The sequence below is a fragment of the Ipomoea nil genome, unplaced genomic scaffold, assembly GCF_001879475.1.
Source record: "Ipomoea nil cultivar Tokyo-kokei standard unplaced genomic scaffold, Asagao_1.1 scaffold2480, whole genome shotgun sequence".
Taxonomy (NCBI): domain Eukaryota; kingdom Viridiplantae; phylum Streptophyta; class Magnoliopsida; order Solanales; family Convolvulaceae; genus Ipomoea; species Ipomoea nil.
Window position 1 is genome coordinate 352,077 of NW_017618908.1, and position 17,262 is coordinate 369,338.

Genomic DNA, 17,262 nt, shown 5'->3' on the forward strand with positions numbered 1-17,262 from the left:
TTTCCGGTAAAAAAAAAAAGTGACCAGCGAAATTTCTGACAAAAAAGTGACCGGCGAAATTTTCGGCAAATCTGGGTCGGTTGCTGGTCACTTTTTTTTTGCCGAAAAATTCGCCGGAAGGTGACATGAATCCTAATGACCTGTGATAGCAGGTTATTAACTTGTTTTTGGGCTTCATTGCACCTAAATGAATTGTTGATGAGTGTAATTGCACATTTTAAAAGTTTAGGGGCCTAATTGACTTTTAAGCTAAAGTTCGAGGGCCTATTTGACCCTTTTCCCTTTCTTTTTTGATTTCAATCATAATCTCTGATGCATACCGAGTATAAAAATAGAGTCGAATCACCTAGCAAATAAATCCAGACGCGACCAACCGGTCGAGTCTTGACTCCCTAAGCTAAAAACCCAACACCCCTCCATAACCCCAAATAAATACCCATTACTTACCCTACTAATTACCCATAATAAATCTCATAAATACCCCATTACTACCCACTAACCACCAATAAATCACCCATTAAATATCCATAACCCCCACAATTGTCTACCCATAAATCCTAATAATTTCTCTCTTAAAATACCTATTAATTTCCTTACCCAACATCTACTCATCTGACTATTATAAAAGATACATATGAAAAACAAGAAGAAAGTGGGGGGCTTCACGAGAAAGCCCAGCATTTGAGAGAGAAAGAGATAGCTTCATTCTGATACAAAAATACCTACAATATAGTGAATTTCTGGTTTGACATTGCTCAAAAAAATCTGTAATTTTTTTTTTTTTTCAGTTTTCACGTAAAAATATCATGTCTATTCTTTCTTTTTCCTTGCCATTACTTCTATTTTGTCTACTCAAACCCGATTGTGTTGAACCACTGATAGACCGTTCGAGAGTCTGAAAACCAACAATCTCCCTTTCTAAAAGTTCGTTGTGACTCATGTTTGAGTTTATATTATCAACTAGTTTTACGCGCACATTGCACGAAGGATTTAATACCCAATGTTTATAATTAAATAAATATTTGAAAGTATATAAATGCAATTATATATGAGAAGTTCATACCTAAGTAATTTAATTTCAAATTTGTTTATTTATATATGTAACTCATAGTATATATGAATACAAGGTAATATAGGAGATTCATTATAATTGTTACTAAACTTTTTTTAAATAATAACCAAGCATATTTGTTGCAAAGGGCTCTAATATATTTAATGAATGAACATATATACAAGATCAATGAATGAATCAATAGCACAAGTCTTTTAGGTGTTTTGCTCAGTGTTCATTTAGTTCAACTATTATTGTTGAATGAATTATTATAAGGAATTTAGATTAAGTAATAAAAATTTAAAAATTATAATTGTAATGTAACCCAAAGATATTGGACGGTTGGTAAATATGATGTAATCAAAGATCAAAATGTTAAAGAAAGTGTTTGGTTATTTAACAGTTTGGAACAACAATTTGTTCTAAACCACTGGAAATATAAATACTGCAATTTACAATATTTTCACTTAGCGTTTTGGAGAATGATTCCCCAAAATACCTTTGTATTAAAAAAAAAAAAAAAGTTTACTATATAGCTGTTTCAACTCCTTGAATAACAAGAGACAGTTTAGCTGGCTCACTGCTTGCCCATCAACGGATGGGCAAGGCTCCTATGCCACTTTTCACCCGATGTCGGAAAAGTGACAAAACTAAGGGGAGCCGAACGTTCAGTTTCCCATATGTTTTTTTTTCTTTTATTAAATTATTTCACATGTTAATATATATATATATATATATATATATATATATATATATATATATAGTAGAAGTAGATAGTAGATATAATATAAACACTAGTGTAGAATCCGTATATATAATTGGAGAAGATAAATTAATGGCCGGGAAATGACTTTGTCCTAGAAAAGAATATTGAAATTGAAGAGTAGGATAAAGAAACCTTATGAACTCATATGATCGGATCGAAACTTGACTGAATTAATCTATTATATATATTCCATAAGATACAAATACTAATGCATTATGTAAATTTAAAAAACTCATTATACTATTCAAGCCTTATTAAATATAGAGTTACATATACACTCTACAATAATTATAGTGTGCAACTTTTGTTCAACTAACACTAACAAAAAATGTACCCAAATATTTTTTTTGAAAGGAAGATAAATATATTAAAAATCAATATCGGGTTCAAAACGCATTAACAATAAAAACGGAATGAACAAATAATCATTCTTTACATCCCAACAAAGAAACAACCTCCGATCCCTAACAACTAAATGTGGGCAGCATGATTCGTACACTATTTAGCAAAACATAAATCCACACTCATAAACAATGTAGACATTTCCTTAATATCATCAATAATTGCCCCAAACAACGATCACCTAACTCATCTCTCAACGCATAAAACACATGTTGAATTGGGAATCCATCTCCATCTCCACCTCCACCTTATCCACTTGTATCGCCTTCAACCAGCTAAGAGCCTCTTATCTCTCCCTAGCAACTAAATGAGTCGCTTAACTTGCAGACCGTTTAACAAAACATAAATTCACATTCACAAACGATGTAGAGATCAGATTTCATAATATCATCAATAATTTCCCAAATAATTTAATTAGACTAACTTATTAATTAGTACTAATTATTTAAGAGGCTATCAATGCAATTGATCACTACGTAGTGAAGGCTGTGAAGCCATTAGAAGTCTAACTTAACTCTTAGCTAGCTAGTTGAGCTACTTGAGACAATTTATGGTACGACACATGATTTTCAATAAAATTAGCATAATAATATGTACCTAAAATAAGCCACATGCATGCAATTATATATATTATATAAATCTTAAAAGTTATGGAACGTACATTACTTTATACATACCAATTATTCATATATTATATATTATATTTAAGAATATTATTTCTTTAAAAAAATAAAAAATACACAAGTGGTTCCTACGTCAAACATGTGATTCTTGCGCGATAAGATATTAAAGTGTCACCTTGCCTTTTTAGGAATACTATAAATGGATTACTATACACCAAATGCACGGATTTTGTCTTTGAAGATTGCTACTTTAAAATTTTTTTAAAAAAATACTACTTGAACTCCCGAACACGAACATGATAAATTTCAGCATAGACATAATACCCATTTTTCATATGATCTCAAGTTCTCAACTATAGTGGCATTTTGTCATTTAGTGTTTCACTACTAATTTGGTCTCTCAATTTCACCAAATTTTACCGTTACTCGCATGATATATGATGACATTTCAATCATTTTTATTGATTTAACTTGAAATGATCAGATTGATAGTCGATAATTGAAAATAAGACTATAAGAGTATAGATCGGAATTACACTATAATCTATACATATATGTAAATCTTTTGCCAAAAATGTTGCAATAATAGAGGAAACCATATCCACCTAATTCGATGGCACTGATCTAGGTGGGGTTTAATTTGTCTCGCTTGTGCAACGCCATACACACTTAAGGGCAACCAAACTCTTTTCACTTTGTTGGTTTATAGTACGTAGAATAAAAAGATATACCTATTTTATTTAATTATACACACATATATACGTACACATATATAATGAATAAATACATACACATATGTAATGAATAAATTACTGGGAAAAAAAAAAGGGCATCAGTACGTAGCAGTTGGTTTCTTCAATTCAGTCGATGGCAAGGTCCGGAAACAAATATATATACAAACGTGGGTTTCATTCGGTATTGCTTTGTCTTTTCCTAATTGACGTTTGGACCGAATAAATTTTAGTATTGTATAGAACGAAATTAACAAATACGTCCGAAAGAGGGGATCGAGTGAGTGGAGTATAATTCTCATATTATAATATTATAAATTCGATTCTTGTCAACAGTACCCTCTCAGAAGTCATAAATATGGAGGTTATTATTGAAGAAGATCGATGAAGCCAAAAATTGGGAGAAAAGGGGCTACAGACTATGACTCTGTTTGGCAAATCTAGCTGAAAAGCTATGAGTTCGAAGCTGAAAACTAAAGAGCGGTTAAGCTAGCTGTTATGATTGGAAGTGTTTGGTAAAATTAGCTTTTTGATAAGCTGATAAATATAAAAAGACTAAAAAGAACATCTTCATAAAATTTAAATTAATTTGTTTACATATTAAAATTTAACATTTTGTCTTTAAAAAAAATTAACATTTTAAAATAAAACTATTAGCATAATCATGATCTAGCATCTCAGAAGTAACAATATTGTTGCAAATCTCATAATAATAATAATAATAATAATAATAATAATAATAATAATAATAATAATAATATTTGGGGTGAAAGTTGCGGATAAAGGAGAAGAGAAAAGAGTTTTATTTGGGAAGAATAAATTATGTCATTTTTTTAAAATAATAAGGATAAAGATGGAAAAAAAAAGTTATGAAACTAGGAGCTTAATTCCTGAGGTGAGTTTTAAAATCTCCACTGACCTTTTAACGACTTATATAACCTTATGAAATAATATTCGCTCTAATGTTTGGATATTACGAATAGAATGATGCTTTAATAGCGAGGAGATGAGCATGCATGATGCATGAAGAAAACCAATATATGCATTGTATATTTGTATAGTAGCAGCTCAAGCAGAGTTAAAAAGAAAAAAAAAAAAAAAAAGAGTTAAGCTTTAGACTTGACTTGATTAGATTTTTGATATGATATTTATATGCTGCATTATATTCAATTTACAGAGTAGTATAAATTAATTAGTTAATTCATTAATTAATTAAAAGCAATACATACAAGCAATATATAAATAATACATATTTATATGCTGCATTCATAATTAGTTAGTACTGAAGTTGGTGATTTTATTTATTTATTTATTAAAATTGAGTACTACTATATTGCCATTGCATATATAATATCGAGTATGTTATGGAAGGGCAGTACAGATTGGTTAACGTAGTTATCAATTATATATGAAAGAAATCATAAAAACATGGTTCACCTCTTTCTTGTATAAATCAAGACTATGGTGTATATATATATATATATATATATATATATATATATATATATATATATATATATATATATATATATATAGGGGTGATCTGATCACATGTGGCCATGTTGTTAGATAGATCCAACGAATCACATTAATCAAGATTCTTCCAGTATTTTCACGCATGCACATTCTCCTACGCAGCGAATTGCAAGGGTAAATTCTTCATAAGGCACCGGAATAAGGGAAATCACATTGTTGTATGTTTTATTTGTGTAATTGGTGCATTATTAGCCTTAAACTCTGGTGTATTTGTAGATTTCCATTGGTGTCAAGTTCAGGTGCGACAACGCCTTCCCGTGTGGTCAGTGCGACCACACCAATTGTTATACAAATATACACAATCCATGTTATGAAATGCACAGCAAAGAACATACACAAATTAGGTACGCATCACCAAAAACGCGCCATTATATTACATATGAATAAATACACCATACAATGTTCGGGAATACACTATTGGTGTGTTTCACTGTGGTGTATTTTATTACACTATTGGTGCATGTTGTCAACACTGTTGGTGTATTCTGGAACCCGGCCGCTATAAATGGTCACTGTAATTACCATAACACCCCCCACGCGCGAAAATCCTCGAATCCTCATAATTAGCCACTGCCGTTAGATTAAACTGATTCAACGACACAGATACGACCACACCGCCACACCTAATGACACGACCACATATAAGCGCTCTTATATATATATATATATATATATATATATATATAGGTCGGTATTGGATCAAATGGAACAAGTTATTACGAGAAAAATAAGAACCAATCTCAGTCTTACATCTGAACAAATCGGACGGATCACATTAAGTTTTTATTTTTTTTTTAAAACACAATGATATTTTTGTAATTATAACCAACTTTATTATATAAATTAAACTTGAATACTAAAATCTGCAATTCTCAGATTTTTTTTTATTTTTCACATTTAGTATTAAATTATTAATATTTTGCATATTTATTATTAAAGATTGAACTCGAAAAAAATGTGAAAGCTAAGTGAATTACACTTACAATTTTGGTTTAGTGGTTCACTTTTTTACTGCCTAAGGTTTAGCATTTACACTTTAGATTTAAAATTTAACTTTTTTTTTGTTGATTTTATAAAATTTACCTAGTTTACATATTTAGTTGTTAAAGATTGCATATTTAAGTATTCATGTTTGCATAATTAAATTGGTAATAATTACGAAAATACCACCGTGTTTTTTTTATTCTTATCAGATCCATCGAATTTTTATAAACATAAGGCTAAAATTGGTTCTTATATCTCTCCTATGGTACTGTTCTCACAAGATTCTTAGCATATATATATATATATATATATATATATATATATGTATGTATGTATGTATGTATGTATGTATGTATGTATGTATGTATGTATGTATGTATGTATGTATGTATGTATGTATGTATGTATGTATGTATGTATGTATGTATGTATATAGTACACACATATTATTATGGTACATAAAGATACAAACGCCCACTTTGAGTTGGACCACAAGTAAAATTGTATCTTGGGTCGGTTTTTGAAATTTTGTGGCCCCGTTCTTATAAATAAATGAGGTCCTACTAAAAGTATAAGTGTAATATTTAAAATCAATATCGTAAAATATATGACTCTTCTTTTCAGATTGATTTTGTCATGCTCAATTAATTAGGTTTTAATTATTAAGAGAGTGAAGTGATTTTGGAAAAAACTAATGAGTTTTAGGATTAATTGTAGTTTTTTTTTTTTTTTTTTCTGAAGTAACTAGGTCAAAAATAAAATTAGTCCCTCTAAAAATTGAGGTCATGTACTATTGCCCTTCATGCACGTCCTAAAATCCGGTCATGATAGTATCCACTAGGTCTACTGCCTGGCTTCTTATTATTATAGGAGATGCCATTTAATTTTTATGAAACCCTTAAAAAATAATTCATATGTTTGATTTATTTTATGTGTCGAGTTTGATTAATGAGACTTTTAATAAGTGGTTCGAATTTTATGTATCTGATTTTGTTAAGGAGGTTTAATTCGGTTGATGAGACTTGAAAAATTATAGCTAGTAGTAAAGACACAATTTTTCCCCCTCCTAACACTTGGGTGCCTTAATTGGACAAATTCATGAACTTCTATACTATCACTTATTAGAATTAAGCGATGCACTACAAAAAAAATATAAATAGTAGCCAAATACCTAATGGTTTAGCGGCATAGCTTATGGACTCTCAAATAAGAGATCTTTGGTTCAAATCTCAGTGTTTTTGTACTCCAATACATTGAGAAATTAGTTGTTACTATAGAATAATAATAAACTCATATATGGATAATTGGCAATTAGCCCATTAGGGTAACTGTTCCAAATTTCGAATATCTCCAAAAAAAAACCCATAAATCAACACACATATTTAAATATAGTATATCTATGGTACGACCATCTCTTTCAACATTATTGTTTTAGCGATTGCACCATGGGCTCTCTTCTTCAGTGGTTGATCAATCATTGCTAATATTTTAAGTCCGCACATGGCGACGATAACATTTAGAATTGTTTAACAATGGTGGATCAAACCACAACGAGCTAATCTTATGTTTTACAATACTGTTTTGTTAACTTAACGCGTACTGTTTTCTGGAAATTAAACAATACAAAATTGTTTGACGTTGAAAGATGATTACATATTCTTTTCTTTTTTTCTGTACTGCCATGGAGTCACTGCCATAAATTATCATGCATGTATATATAATCCCCCACGGGGCTTCAAAAGAAAATAAGAATAAGAAGAATAAGAAGAAGAAGAATTAGTACAGTGTTGTTAAAAAGAGTATGGAACAAATTTCATCCACATTTCCATTTCAGGATGGACTGCTGCACTTTTCTCCCATTATTTCTGCACGGCAGCAAACCAAACCGCCGGTTTCCGACCACAACACTAATCCTCTGCTGGTTTTTGATCTTCTTAAGGGTGACGTGGCGTACGACGTTGCCCCGACCATGAAACCCAACGTCATACTACAACAACAACATCAGCAGCTGCAGCTGCAGCAGAAGAACCCTAATAATAATCCTCCTCACCAGCAGAGGAAGATTATACGCCGGGACGTTGAACGGCAACGGAGGAAGGAGATGGGTAGCCTTTACAAAAGCCTGGTTGGATTAATCCCTTATGAGTATATTAAGGTTAGTACATATACACTTCTGATATTCATTATATGCATTTCTATATATTCACATTATTCTTGTTACTATACACATATAATTGGATAGATTATTGATCAAGAATGCATCTTCAATGCATTTATTTCGAGATAATATAGGCTGAGACGCGCATTTTGACCCTCAATAGTCACTTCATACAAAAATGAAACTTGTAATGAATTTTATGGTTACCCTTAAACCTGAGGGGACATATTAAGCCCTAGTACACATTCTTCAATATACACGGTAGGAAATTATGGAATTTCCGACCACCTAGAAGTGATCTTAAATCAAGTTGAAAGTAAAAAGTGGTCGGAAATAGCAACAAAAGTTTTTCCGAATACCAAAAGTGGTCGGAACAAGGCTTTCGTAAGATCACTTTCAGGTGGTCGGAAATTTCATAATTTCCAGCCATGATAATTCACTTAACCATAATATTCCCTAGCTTTAAATGTGTACTCCATACATTTAAATGAGGTAAGTAATATAATGTCTCTTCTATACATTTATAAAACGAACTACTACACTATTGAAAGTTCTCAATAATTATAAAATTAACTTTGATCTTTTTTTTTTTTACTAAAATAACTATTGATGAACTCTATAGACGGCTGAAATTAATCCTTACTTTATTATGTGATCATGTCTATAATATATATGTAATTTAAAAATGAGAATAAATTAATAAATAGCATGCAGAAATGAAGCATTCAAGATGGAGAAAAATATGAAGGTTCCAAGGAAAACTGTTCCCAGAATTATTGAAACAAGACGATAGCAGATGACAGCTTAAGATGCTACACGTTTGTACGGCAGGACAAAAAATTTATACTATAACCATCATCATCCAGACAAGTAGACAACCAATGACTGAACGCACGTCTAATTCTTAAGCGATCATCATCATGCACGTGTTGTATTTGTTGAGTTGTGTCGACGCATATAGTATAGGAAAATACTGCCAACTTCAAAGTTTTATAACATCATGGAGTAAAATTGTGAGAATAGAGATTGAAAATTCATATAGTAAACTTTATAATATAAATATATAGGCTCTTTTAGTAAATGGCTGTTAGCTGTTAGCTGTTAGCTAATTGTGTTAATTAGAAGATATAACTAGTTGATAACATTAGCTGTTGCAGAAAAATGTTTGGTAAACTAGTTGTTAGCTTATAGCTGTTTGATATAATTTCTTTTTTGAAAAAGTTGCTTGGAGCAGCTTTTTGAATTTTAGCATTTTGAAGTTGCAAAAAGCTAATTAACCAAACACTTGTATTGATATTTTAACTAAATCAAACAAGTAATAGTAGTCAAATAAGCCAATATTGACCTATAGGCCAATTTTTTACCAAACAGGGCCATCGTTTAATTATCAATTTAAGCTTGTAGTTTAAAAAGACTTTAATTGACATGTCTAGCTTATAAGCTACCTTAAAACTGAAAGTTTAAAAGTTAGTAGTTAGTAGTTACTGGCATATTTTGAAACATTACTTAAGGTAGTATAAAACATCTCATAGCCTATTTGTAGTTTAAAATAATTTATAAGCTCTAACATAAACTCTACCAAACACAGCTAGAATAGCAATCATTACTGTGTTGATAATACTATCAAATAATGTATATTCAGTACATAAATAATGTAATTTTAGTATATTAAAAATGTACATTGTATTCAAGAAAATTACATTATTTGAGTTCGAAAAGTACATTATTTTGTATAATATATATTCAATATACAAATAATATACTTTTAGTATATTAAAAATATACTTTTTGTTATGGTTCAAATATAGCACTGCATGGACCATTGCCGCAGAATAGAGTTTGGGTAAGAAATATTCAAGTTTATACTAAGTTTAGGCCTTGAGATTCAAGAGATAATGTAACAATAGTAATGATATATAATTTCCTATTCAAATATCATAATCTTAACAAAAAATAATACATTAATACATCAAAATTGTTGAAATTATGAGTTTTATATATAACAATATCTTATTAGCTAGTTTTTTTTACGCTCAGGGAAAGCGTTCGACGTCGGACCGTCTGCAGGAGACGGTGAGGTACGTGAAAGATCTGAGGAAGAGGGTGGAGAAGCTGAGCGCGAAGAGAGATGAACTGAAAGGGGTAACGGAGCCGCCGGCAGATTCATCGTCAAATTCGCTACTCCGTCCGGCAGCAGTAGCGTCATCATCGAGCCTGATCAAGGGTCGGGATGAATGCAATGACGAACAGAGCAGAGTAACGGTGAAGCCTTGCAGGGCGGGAGTGGAGGTCACCGTTAACGTTGCCGCCCAGAAAATCAAAGGTGGCGGCGGCGTGTCCCTGTCGAAGATTCTTAAGGTGCTTGTCGGAGATGGGCTGTCCATTAACAACTGCTGTTCCATTAAAGTCAATGATAGGCTGCTTCAAACTATTGAGGCTGAGGTATGTATATATGTAACGCATGTAATACAATATTATAATTGGAAAAGCATTTTATATCAAATATAACTATATATGTATACGTTTAGATGATTTTGGTTCCGGTATGGATTGCATCATTAGGCATAAATGTACTACATAGTGTTAAAAAAATGTACCATAATGAAATGTCACGAAATGCAATCCACACGGACTGCACGGTTCACAGAACTTGACCCACTTTTAGATTATACCCGATATTTTTAACTTAACTATCAATACCAAATATAATCCAAAAGTATATATGTTTAGATCTGATTCAAAATAACGACATTAGTATTGATCAATACCTTAAAAGTTCTCATAAATATATAAAAGAAAGTTCTAAGGTGAATAAGAAATATTTTGAGTTTGTATAAGTACTGTAGAGACGCACAATTTGGTATAAACCCAAAGTCTTTCCTAAAATACTTTTGGCTTGTACCCGTATAAGAGTTAAATGTGTCTATAGTATCAAATTTGTTTTTTATTTTTTATATATATAAAATTGCAGGTTATTGGAGGGGGAAGCATTGATCCAACTCAGCTGGAGCGGAAGCTGTCCGTGTTATATTAGTATATAATCATGGGGGTTTTTAATTTAGAAATATTAATTAATGTTGTTGTGGTTGATTAATTATTATTAGTAGTATTATTACTATTACTATTTTTTAAAAGTTGCATTATCTTCATAGCTAGGGTTTTTTTTTTTGGGTAGGGAATGGAAGAGAAGTGCAAAGACAATAAATTGGAAAATTAAAAGCCTTAGCTTATAGCTAGAATTCATGTAATATACTTGTCCCAATCATTATATTGTATCATTATTTGAAGTTAAGTTAAATATAAATATAAGGTTTATTGCTAATTAAAAAAAAAAAAACTAATTTTTTAAATTCTTTAATAATTATGGCCTTCCATGTCTAGCATGGAATGAGACTGGCCCAAATGCGAGCCCCTAGTGACAGACCGACAATTATGTCATGGACCCAGGTCAAAATACACCATTTATATATTATGTTCACAATTTACACCTTCAACCTATTAAAAATGAACAGTTATCTGTAATACCAACATAATTTAATTTGCCAACAGGCCCAACATTGTTGGGTTGGGCAATACCTAGCCCATGCCATATTGGGTTCTTATTTCATCACTGATACATTTGAAATTTTAGAAACATATAAAATTTCATGCAAGTAAAAGAAGGAAAAATGTTACGAACACAGCCATTTCCAGGCCTTCCACAGTAGCTTTCCTTCTCCTTCATTCGAACATGACTACCACAGGACTCCTAACAACGTTGTTGGCAGAAACCCAGGAAATAGCTCCTTGAACAAAAGGGACATTATTGATTTCTCCAGACGACCGGCTAAACCTTACTTTATATGATGTTTCTTGGTTTGTTGCAGTAAACACCATTGTTTCAGGCTCGACCACAATATCAACTCCGGCAACATTTTCAATCCTCAGACTGTAACTGGAGTTCGCCTCTCCAACATTCTTCACTGTTCTTGTATATGTCTGAGAAGCCGTTCCAAGTTTAATGGAAAACGAAGGATAATTGAGTTGGGCTTCAGGGATGCTTGAAACCTCAGAGCACTTGAATTTATACTGCAGAATTTGTCCCATTTCTCTGTCTGTGTAGTTCAGGCCACATAAATATGGAATGTAATCGTCAGGATGAATGTCGTAGACCAGCCCTGGATTACTCGCTCTCGCCGGATTCACATGGCCGGCGCCGATGGCGAAAGCGTCCGCCGGAAGTAATCTCTCGTCGACAATGTCTCCGCCTTCCAAGTTCGCCTGATCGGCTGTGGTCATGATGGCGGATTTAATGGCGGCCGGAGACCAATCAGGGTGCGCGCTTTTCAGCAAGGCGGCGATGCCGCTAAGGTGAGGGCACGACATTGAGGTGCCGGAGATGATGTTGAATGTGGATTTCGTGTTCGTTATGTTTTCGACGGAGAATGGCCAGGCGGCGAGGATGTTTACTCCGGGGCCGATAATGTCGGGTTTCAGAATCCCAGGGCTCGCGTAGCTTGGCCCTCGGGAGGAGAAAGATGACACCGCCGGTGCGTTCTTAACTCCGATCGATGTTCCTTTGAACACGACCGTTGCTGTCGGGGAAGACGAGGAATTTATGTAAGTTTTGATTTTTACTCCGTCGATGTAGTTCAGTTCTGTCGCCGGGAGAACATGAGTGTCGGCTATGATAGTGTATCCATCTTCTTCCTCGTTGACAATAATCATGGCGGCGCCGCCTGCCGCTTTCACGGTTGCGCCCTTGTCGATTCTGCGGACGCCGCCGTTCTTGTCGCATAGGACAACTTTTCCTCGTACGTCTGTGTTGTTTAATGTTCCTTCTCCGCAATATCCGGCATCTTCGTCTTGTAATCCAGGGTATATTAATGGCAGTTGTCTGGAGGGGAAGCCATGGATTTGGAAAGCGGATTGGCCTTCAAATTCTTGGCCGTTTCCCAGCACGGCCGTGGCCCTTAACGTTCTGTCGATGGAAGCGGCGCCGACGGTGAGAATCCAGGGAGCTTCATTTGACAGGCTGGTGTTATCCGGGCCGGAGTTTCCGGCTGAGCAACTGACGAAAATGCCCTTCTGCATCGCGGAAAACGCGCCCAGCGCCGTGCTGTCGTCGTAGAAGTCGGAGGATTCTCCTCCGAGGGACAGGGAGAGGACATCAACGCCGTCTTCGACGGCGGCGTCCATGGCTGCCAGAATGTCGGATTCGTCACAGTCGTCCGTGCATACCTTGTAGATTGCTAAGTGAGCAAGCGGCGCCATTCCCGCCGCCGTGCCCTTAGCGTTATCATAGACTGCCGCACCCTTCACAAAGTTTCCGGCGGCCGTGCTGGCCGTGTGAGTTCCATGGCCTTCTGCATCAATCGGAGGCTCAGACGCCTCTTCCCTCACGAAATTCCTCGCACCAATCAGCTTTCTGTTACACGTAGTACCATTCAACTCGCATTTCCCCTTCCATTTCGCCGGCGGCGCCGGCATACCTGTAAGAATTTTCCATTACTACAATATATTATATATTAATTAACTGGTTGGAATGCCCGCTTAACTTAATGGTTCAGAGTAGGCAGTATTTGAAGAGACCAAAGTTCTAATTTGGCGACAGTTTAAATATTATGTTTAAAGTGGACAGATCCTTTGTGTACAGTAACATTTGATTCTGTCTACTGGACCATTGAATCACCCTGACTTATATGGATATATATTTATATTTAATAATACCTTCATCATTGAAAGATGGATGATCAGGGGTGATCCCCGTGTCCAACATTCCGATGATCACCCCCTTCCCAAAGTTTGATTCCGGCCAAAACCCATAATTCTGGTAAAGCCCCAAGAAGTTTGGAGTGTGAGTTGTATGCAAACTGTAAACCTTCTGACGCCTCGCCGAGACAAACCCATCTTTCTTGCTCAGTTCTTCCACCATTTCTACCGACAATTTCGCTGCAAAACCAGAAGCTACATGGCGATACGAGTAAACTATGCTCGGAGAATCCTCGAGACTTGCCGCCGTGTTAGTTTCCGGCAGAAACGATCGGTAATAGGTTTCCAGATCTTCTGGCTCAGCATCACTATTCTGGGCAACAGCTTTGCTTACATGAACAATATAAATATCCATGCCGCCATTGTTTTCTGCAATGGTTGAATGAAAGATGGAGACAAAGGCTATACAAAGAATCGACGACAACGTCGCCATGTTTGTGCCCTTCATGGCTAAAAACACTAAACAATGTTGAATTTTGGATGATCGGAAACCGAAAGAATAACGTATATATTATATAGAGCTGTATTGATCGAATTGAAGTGAAAGATTCCGGCCATGGTATCTATCCTGCCGGCTTTATATATGTTTGGCATTATATTGGCTTACAGACAGCCGGCTGACAATAGGATGAAATTTTGAGGAAACCATAACGTTGTAAGTATCGCCAGTGATGATACTAATTAACCTAAGCGACAACATTAAGTTGTGTGTATTTAAACTAAAGTATTTACATTGGGCGATTGGTTGATGTGACCTAAAGGAACCTCGGTTCAACTCTAATTCTGAAAATCTGCCTACCTGAATTGAAGTCTTGAAGGAGATATATGAGATTTACTATGTCCACTCTCCATCAAATTTTACTCACTTAGTTAATAGTTATATTCAGAGTTAATACCACAAATGTTCATATGACTATAGGGGTAATACTCATTTTAGTTTTCCACTTTCAATTCGACCAAAAACATACCTAAACTTTCATTTTTGACCACAAATAGTCATCCCCTATCATTTCTATTAAATGGATGTTAAATCTAAAGTTAATATCGTCAAATCTAAAAATTTAAATGTTCATCAGCAGAATGAAACCAAATACTCTTCATTGAGTTTATTCTTCCCTAATTCTCCTCCACGGCTTCAACACCCAAAATTTGGGGAGAGAAAATGTTAAATACCCTTCATTCTTCCCCAATTTTTCTTCTATTTGGAGAGAGAAAATGCAATACCTTCATTATTCCCCAACTTGCCTCCATAGCTTCAACACCCAGAATTTAGAGAGAGAAAATGCTAAATACCCTTTATTCTTCTCCAATTTTCCTTCATAGTTTCAACACCTAGAATGTGGAGAGAGAAAATGCAATACCGCCCCTTCATTCTTCTTCAATTCTCCTAAGCAGCTTCAACACTCTAAATTTGGAGAGAGAAAATGATGCATAACATCCTCTTTTTTTTTTTTTTTTTTTTTTCATTTTTTTCGTGCATCCATTTATTATTTGTATTATGGTCATGAGATTACTGAATTATAAGTAGCTTATGGCCTTTCACCCTGCCTGTTTAATTGTTAGTTACAGATGGATTCTGAATCTGTACATTTAGGCTCTGTTTGGCAAACCTAGCTGAAAAGCTATAAGCTAGGAGCTGATAGCTGAAAAGGAGCTGAAAGCTGAAAAGCTATAAGCTCGGAGCTGAAAATTGAAGAGCTGTTAAGCTAGCTGTTATGATTGAAAGTGTTTGGTAAAATTAGCTTTTTGATAAGCTGATAAATGTAAAAAGACTAAAAAGGACATCTTCATAAACTTTAAATTAGTTTGTTTACATATTAAAATTTAACATTTCGTCTTCCAAAAAAAGTAAACACTTTTTAAAATAAAACTATTAGCATGATCATGATCTAGCATCCCATAATGAAGTAGCAATATTGTTGCGAATCTCCTTCATCTCCATAGAAGTGTGACTTAAATTTTCGTTGATGGAGATATTACTACTTGAATTTGAGATATTAGAGGTGTGACTTAAATTTTCGTTGGCGGCTCTTGTTCAATTTGAGAATGAAGCCATATTGCTAATTTAATAATAATAATAATAATAATAATAATAATAATAATAATAATAAGCTAAAGTTTCAACATAATTGTTTAGCAGGAAACATGACTAAGGAAGGGATTGACGTGAAAGTTGAGATAGGGGAAGAGAAAGGGTTTTAATTCATAAGGTTAAAATATGTCATTACTTTAAAATAATAAGGGTAAAGATGGAAAAAAAGTTAGGAAGCTAGGAGCTTATTTTGAAACGCTATCTAAAGTAGCGTTCCAAAATAAGCTCTTATTTTAAGCTAGGAGCTTATTTTGGGAACATTACCAAACAGAGCTTATAGCTTATTAGTAGCTTAAAATAAGCTATAAGCTCCTAGCTTAGCGTTGCCAAACAGAGCCTTAATGTTTTCTTTGACCAAAATTTTATTATGAGAGGAACATGATAGTATCTTTTATTTTGCAAATGCCTTTCATTTTTTTTTTTTCTCAAGAGTTTTTGCTCATTCGAACTTGATAATTTGTATTTGAGTTGTTTGTAATTTCAGCTTATGGTATCACAAATTTTTCATTTAGAGAGGCGCTCCTAGGTTGTTCCGCTTTCACTATCAGGCGCCCAAAAATCGGCCAGGCGCCTAGGTGGCGAAATCGGTCTAGTCGGCCAACTCGGTTGATTTCTTCCGATTTTGACAGGGTTCGTCCAATATTGTCTGGTCCAACTGTTCGTAGACTAGTTTGATACTTTGAATCTTTGGATGATTTTATATTTGAGTATTTTTATTTTTTAATATTATTTTGATGTTATGACTTATAAATTATCATTATTTCATTTATTTTGGGTATGTTATTTGATTGAATGTTGAAAATAGCCTCATTAAAATTGTCAAATTGCAAGTCTCCCACTATTTTTTTGGTGCCCGCCTAGGCGCTAGGCGCTGCCCGGGCACCCGACTAGCTACTACTGCAACCATGTGGACATAAATTAGGGACGATATAACTTTGATTGGGAATTATTATGTTTCTATGTGGTTTAATGATACCCGGGTTGGACTTCCATTTGAAAGGTTGTAAGTTCGAGCCTTAGTGGAGGTGGATACTACATTGTAATAAAGTCAGTATCATTCAAAAAAGAAAAGGAATAATAATCAGTAATACTTATTAAGGAATAACAATCAGTAATATTTTTATTTACCATTTTCAGTCAATTAGAGATCATTCTCCATTTTATTTTC

The 17,262-nt window shown here is 34.0% G+C and overlaps 2 protein-coding genes across 2 annotated transcripts; one reads left to right on the forward strand and one right to left on the reverse strand.

The window, feature by feature from the left end:
- The first annotated feature begins 7,783 nt into the window (after nucleotides 1–7,783).
- LOC109152692 (transcription factor bHLH36-like) lies at nucleotides 7,784–11,322 on the forward strand. The gene is made up of 3 exons (XM_019300343.1): nucleotides 7,784–8,248; nucleotides 10,289–10,693; nucleotides 11,223–11,322. The coding sequence occupies exons 1-3, from the start codon at nucleotides 7,895–7,897 to the stop codon at nucleotides 11,283–11,285; spliced, it is 822 nt and encodes a 273-aa protein (XP_019155888.1). The 5' UTR covers nucleotides 7,784–7,894; the 3' UTR covers nucleotides 11,286–11,322.
- Nucleotides 11,323–11,753: 431 nt separating this feature from the next.
- Nucleotides 11,754–14,486, reverse strand: LOC109152691 (subtilisin-like protease SBT1.7). The gene is made up of 2 exons (XM_019300342.1): nucleotides 13,961–14,486; nucleotides 11,754–13,722 (listed from the first exon to the last, which is right to left on the reverse strand). The coding sequence occupies exons 1-2, from the start codon at nucleotides 14,448–14,450 to the stop codon at nucleotides 11,972–11,974; spliced, it is 2,241 nt and encodes a 746-aa protein (XP_019155887.1). The 5' UTR covers nucleotides 14,451–14,486; the 3' UTR covers nucleotides 11,754–11,971.
- Nucleotides 14,487–17,262: the final 2,776 nt, after the last annotated feature.

Coding starts and splice junctions, on each gene's coding strand:
- LOC109152692 (XM_019300343.1), top strand. CDS start 7,895: ATGGAACAAATTTCATCCACATTTCCATTTCAGGATGGACTGCTGCAC. Junction 8,249..10,288: donor TCCCTTATGAGTATATTAAG/GTTAGTACATAT, acceptor TTTTACGCTCAG/GGAAAGCGTTCGACGTCGGA. Junction 10,694..11,222: donor TTCAAACTATTGAGGCTGAG/GTATGTATATAT, acceptor ATAAAATTGCAG/GTTATTGGAGGGGGAAGCAT.
- LOC109152691 (XM_019300342.1), bottom strand. CDS start 14,450: ATGAAGGGCACAAACATGGCGACGTTGTCGTCGATTCTTTGTATAGCC. Junction 13,723..13,960: donor TCCATCTTTCAATGATGAAG/GTATTATTAAAT, acceptor AAATTCTTACAG/GTATGCCGGCGCCGCCGGCG.